Genomic DNA, 6000 nt, shown 5'->3' with positions numbered 1-6000 from the left:
ATTCACCGCTGTCGAAATTTATCCTGCAATTGTTTACTTCCGCGTTTCCAAACCCGGAGCGGATCCGCCCCTTCAGTACTTGATTGGCTAATCTCGCTACACAAACGTCAGTGATTGGTTGTATTCATTTGAAAACCAAACGTTCATCTGATGTATTAACGAACACCACTAGCACTCAAACAAATGAATGAAATCCATGTATCACGCTGGCGATATAAGATATGTGGCAAAATGTATTTTTAAGTCTCCAGTGCAGCACTTTTATATCTTGTTCACAGTTTCATTCAAAAGTGTTTAGTGAGAATACACACACTTAAAACTACGTTTTACCACACATACAATGACTTATGAATTGAAACTGGACACTAAGCAACATTTTTAAATGATTGAATATAACCTCTGTTTCTGACTAGCTTACATTTCGATTTCAACCAGACATTGTCACATGTTAGATAACTGACTGTAACCCTATTTGCACATGAACTTCAATCCCTAATGTAATGTATTACATGTGCCATTCATGTATTCAATCTAATGCATGGATTACATGCATGCATATGCAGAGCAAAAGACAAAATATACGAGTGCACTGGAAACTGTAAATTGTATAGCCTACTGGAAATATAAAAAAAAACAATATTGAGCGGTTTAAATTGATAAAGGCATGCAAATAAGGGATAAAAAGATGCATCTTACCATCGGTGACTGTAGAAAACTGAATAAAAAGAAGACATGATAATCATTGAGACATCAACTTTTAAAAAAGCCGCCAGACCACTGATCTATATATAGACACATTTAAAGGGGACAGGTGAAAAGGAGGAGTTATGATAGATCCACCAATCTGATCGTCTCTTCAAAATCTGTTTTTTTTTTTTTAAATTGCCTGTGACGTTTACACTAGAGCCGTTGAAAAAGAGAGTTTCACAGTCATTACACACATTGATGGATGGTGACTGTAAAAAGAAAGTAGAACTGCAGATATCTGTTACTTTACATGTTGTTCTGTTGAAGAGCTACATGGGAGACTGACTTTGATGACAGTAAGTCAGTTATCTACAAATGATGTAAAAAGCACAAAAATTGTCAGAATAACAAAATAATCAGAGTTGAATCAACGCCTCTAAACAACAAAAACTGAACATTGTAACTTTATACATTTAATGCAGGACTGTTACTGTATTAGCTTTAGCTCAGTGTAACTGATAAACCCCCTTACATGGGACCCCAGCTGTTGCATACCTTGTGTTTTTTGCGCCACTGGCGGATGAACACTCACGAGCCCTTTATTAGGAGCAGAACACCTGTATACCTACTTATTCATCGATTATCTAATCAGCCAATCGTGTGGCAGTAGTGCAATGCAGATACGGGTCAGGAGCTTCAGTTAATGTTCACATCAACCATCAGAATGGGGAAAATTTTGATCTCTGTGATTTCGACCGTGGCATGATTGTTGGTCCCAGATGGGCTGGTTTGAGTATTTTAAACTAGGGTTTGAACTCGTGTTTTCATTTAAATGTAAAAATCTGTATAATCAACTAAATAACATTGTAAGTAATACTGTTACAGATGAGAGCTCAAATGTCTTGAGCTGCACTTGGATCCACAGATTTCACCAGACAGTTTTTATTATCATCATATCTACCAACACCTACTGTATAAACCAAGAACACAAGTCATTTCATATTTCATGATTTATTATTTGATAAAAACTCATATTCAATTCTCATTCACAGTGTATTTAGTTTATAAAGAGACTTGTAACACAGCTTGTCTACAAGAGGGTTGTAAAGAAGATCATACAATAAGATTATAGAATAGTAGTACAGATGTGTAGCCTACATCAGGCGCAGACTAGCCATTGGTAAGTTTGGGAATTTTCCTGGTGGGCCGGCCGTGAACCGGGGGCCGAATGGGCCATGATAAGTCTCAAGCTCAGTCCACCAAGTCTCAAGCTCAAATGGCTCGCTTATGGACCAGGAGTCAGAGTGCACAGGTATTTATCAGACACAAAGTTTTATTTACAATTTAGCAGACAACAACAAAGAGCACTGCCCACATTTCTGAGATTCATAGCATGACACACATATAAGATGAGTGCTTTGTTTGAGGCAGTCAGCAGCACGTAAACAAGACTTCCTCAGATGTTTGTGATATATGGGATTTAGGTCCGGTCTTCCATCACATTTGTGGATTCATGGTTTCTCTGAGTTGAAATGTTTTTGGATTCCTACAGAATAAGTCTAATCCTCGCCAATTTTGAGTCACATGATCACATGCTGCACAAAAGTTCAAGTGTTTTTTTTTTATATTCCCCAAGAAACAAGACAAAACTGGTAAAGCTGCCAAACAGGCAGTAATGCAGTATTTTAACACGTAATGCTTTTAATGCTTCCCATACTGAGATTAGTGTGCTGCACCATTATGCAAGAGTAAAAAAAAGCTCTTTTCTAAACAAGTCCATTGTGGTCCAAATAAGTGCTGGTGTAGTGTAAAAAAACAAAAAGAAAAATATTTTTTCACATTGTATTGCACACTCAGCCCTGATAGCACACATACATCACCTAGACGTCTATTTAACGTTTGTGTTTACATCTAGAAGACTTAATTTTTTAGGTTGTTTACTCATCTGCAATATGTCTATAACATGTTTCCTCTTGGATGTCAATAAAACATTCAGCAGATGTTTCTTTTAAGATGTTTAGCAGATGACAATTTGAATGCAATGCTTTCCAGATGAAACGCTCTCAATCAGACTCCTTGGAGATGTACGTGTGCTATCTGGGAGGTCACCTAACTATACCTCATCTCATTGGGGTCTTGGTCCCTTCATATCTGAAATGATTCAATGTGAAATTTTCTTAAGACCTTTAAAGTTTCAACATGGCCACACAGAAAGTCGACATGTTGTTTCCAAGAGTGGCGGTACCCTAGGATTGGTCACATGATGCCAACTCATGACAAGCGGCATCTCCTTTCAGACATTTTTGCATCAGCTAAACTGTTTACCTCCCCCTGTGGCTAGGGTTTGGCTTTTGGCACCCCTCCTTGGTCAGTTCACTAGAAAATGGAGCTCCCCCTCCCATGAAACATTTCATTTTAAGGCCCGTGCAGGCCTCTACTCACACCTGCCCATGAACCCAACAACAGTTACCGCTTTGGCCACTGGGGGCAGTGTTTCACATTTCGGTAAGTACAGACTTCAGATTTCAGCTAAAGAAAATCAACCTACTGTTTCCAATTTCACTTTAAAATAAGTTTGTAAATTTTGTAGTCAACAAACAACCATCATGATACATGCATGGAGTAATAGGTATGAAATCTAATACTAACAGAGTTAAAAAAGAAAAGATCAAGGCTTAATTATTGAACAGAGTGGTCTGCAAAGCTTCCCATAAGTATGTTTTCCTATTACCAAACCAAAAGAAGCACTTTAATTGTGTTTCGAAGCTCAACAAACATAGTGGTTGATTTCATACACAGCTAGCCAGAGGTCGGTAGAAGAGTTAATGGATTTATACAGTAGACACAGATTTATTTCAGTACTGATATGAAAATATATACTTAAAAATGTATACGAGCCTATAGTTCCAAAATCACCCTGAAAATGACCAACACCACAACACAGGCAAGCTCACGTTATCACAATCTCCAAAACTCATCATCGCAACGAGTTTTCTTAAGTTTAAAGCTGCAATTTTAATCTTGAAATATCTGCTCGACGTGGTGTAAAATGAAGACATTGCGTGATGAAAGATCATTTTTGTTTTGAGCGCTTCAGCTCATTTATCCCCTTTTCTCCCAATTTGGAATGCCCAATTCCCACTACTTAGTAGGTCCTCGTGGTGGCGCGGTTACTCGTCTCAATCCGGGTGGCGGAGGACAAGTCTCAGTTGCCTCCGCTTCTGAGACCTTCAATCCGCACATCTTATCACGTGACTCGTTGTGCATGACACAGCGGAGACTCACAGCATGTGGAGACTCATGCTACTCTCCACGATCCACGCACAACTCACCACACACCCCATTGAGAGCGAGAACCACTAATCACCACCATGAGGAGGTTACCCCATGTGACTCTACCCTCCCTAGCAACCGGGGCAATTTGCAGGCTTAGATGACCTGGCTGGAGTCAAAAATTGACTCAAGTAAATGTAGCATGTTACAACACACCTCTGCAGCTAGCACTTATTTATACAGGGGGGATTTTAGAGGCTGATAAATGTAAAAATAATATGGAATGTGGCTTTACATTGTTTCAAAACCAGTATCGTTGGGATCCTCTTCTGTTATCAAAGACAAGACAGTCTCATTTGGATCTTCCTCTCTGTGTTCTGCAGAGGCTGTAAGAAAACAAAAGAATAACAAAAGGTACCAGAAAAAAGAGAGAGAGAAATTTGATCAGTGTTAATTGATAATTCTTTAAACATTGTGGGAAATATGATGTGATTTGCATGACAAACTATTTACGAAAGATTAGGATGGTAACATAAAAGGGTTGACAGAGGGGTAAACAGTTTCATGTGTGTGACAAGGAGGGCGTGGCCAGGTCTTACCACTGACAGAAACACTGAATGTCTTTGTGCGAAACGTATTTCTGTTGCTGGTGATCTGTAGTTTATAATGCCCGGCGTTTTGGACTCGGATGTTTGTGATGGTGAGAGATCCAGTCTGGTTGTTTAGCGACAGTCTGTTTTTGAATATTCCTTTGTTATTTAAGAATTCCTCATTTTTCGTTCTGTTCCATTTAGCTATGACACAAAATAAACCAGTTTCATCACATCCTTTGGAAGCAGCAAACTTCCACCGAATCAACTGGCCTTCCTGTCCTTCAGTAACCCCAGTCTGCAGAGTGACAGATTCTCCCTCCTTTACTGACAAGGTCTTCATTTTATCTCTCTCAGCATCAGACACATCCACATCTGGAGAACAAACAGGAACAGTTTTTCAGACCTTCTGGGATTAACTATAGAATGAGGTCCTTTCAGTAAGTTGCACTCCAAAATCAAATTCTTCAATAATATTTTATATTATACTGTATATTTATGAACACTCGCTCCTGCCACAGTCTTCAAGTTCTCTTGTTCTTCACTGTAAAGTAAAACAGCTTAACAGCAATGCTTCATTTAAAATATCTGCTTTAATGGTGTTTCTCTGGATAAGCAATAGGTCAGTAGGAGTCAGTAGTAGTCTGTAAGTGTGTGCTTAATACTCTTGTTTCTGTTGATTAGTTTAGTAACTGATGCTCGGTAGGAGTCATCCGAGGTGTTCCTTTGTAATAAAGGAATATTCCGGGCTCAAAACCAGTTAAGCTCAATCGACAGCATTTGTGACAATGTTTACAACAAAAAAATAAAAAATAGTTCCCTTTTCTTTAAAAATATGCCACCAAAAGTGGTGATAGGAGCGTGGCCGAGCGACATCTGTAGAGAATGAGTGCACTAAGGATTGACACCTGTGGGAAATCACCTCGAACAGCTGTTTTGTGTTTGCATTGAGAGCTGAGAAGGATAAACAAAGTGTCAGTCCAGGCCGCCGAGAGAGAGAGAGAGAGAGAGAGAGAGAGAGAGAGAGCACGTATGCAGCAGTGATCACGTGTGCAATACATCTGCTGAAAAGCAGATCATATTATATGGGGACAGGGACGAGTCTGAATTATTTTATGTGGTAATGAATATTATGCCACAAATGCTGCCGATTGAGTTCATCTTGTATTGAACCCGGAATATTCCTTTAATTTAGTTTGTTGTGCAAGAGAGTCCTGTAATATTTTAGGTTTGAGCCATTCATAAATTACACAGACTTAAACCTGTGTGATCTGTTAATCAGCTAAATCTATAGACTTTATTCATGCTAGCGCCATCTTTGATTTTTAAGGGGAATGACAATGAGGTTGTGAGGGATAGACTTACAGTCTCTTCAATTGGTTGTACTGCAGTTTGAAGTGTTTTTGGGACGTTCCGCAGACAAAACATTGAATAAAATATCTGTCCAAAA

The 6000-nt window shown here is 38.9% G+C and overlaps 2 protein-coding genes across 5 annotated transcripts in view; both read right to left on the bottom strand.

The window, feature by feature from the left end:
* zgc:194627 (uncharacterized protein LOC799208 homolog) overlaps positions 1–6000 on the bottom strand; it is a 17880-nt gene that overhangs the window by 2672 nt on the left and 9208 nt on the right. The window contains exon 1 of one of the 2 annotated variants that reach the window (XM_052122223.1): positions 697–747. The exons of the other annotated variant lie outside the window; for it this stretch is intronic. Coding sequence (XP_051978183.1) covers positions 697–743 — 47 coding nt within the window. The 5' untranslated portion in view covers positions 744–747. Of the gene's footprint in view, positions 1–696; positions 748–6000 lie in introns of those variants that run through there. 2 annotated transcript variants of the gene reach the window in all.
* LOC127639893 (SLAM family member 6-like) overlaps positions 2610–6000 on the bottom strand; it is a 27616-nt gene continuing 24225 nt past the window's right edge. For 2 of the 3 annotated variants that reach the window (XM_052122205.1, XM_052122210.1), the window contains 2 exons: positions 4560–4925; positions 2610–4346 (listed from right to left, as the gene is read on the bottom strand). In XM_052122205.1, the coding sequence (XP_051978165.1) occupies positions 4252–4346; positions 4560–4925 (461 nt within the window). In that variant the 3' untranslated portion in view covers positions 2610–4251. The remainder of the gene's footprint in view (positions 4347–4559; positions 4926–6000) is intronic. The other variant, XR_007970025.1, reaches the window with a different exon arrangement.

This window comes from Xyrauchen texanus, chromosome 48, assembly GCF_025860055.1.
Source record: "Xyrauchen texanus isolate HMW12.3.18 chromosome 48, RBS_HiC_50CHRs, whole genome shotgun sequence".
NCBI classification, from domain to species: domain Eukaryota; kingdom Metazoa; phylum Chordata; class Actinopteri; order Cypriniformes; family Catostomidae; genus Xyrauchen; species Xyrauchen texanus.
Note: the sequence above shows the minus strand (reverse complement) of the source record. Positions and strands in the feature narration are given on the sequence as shown.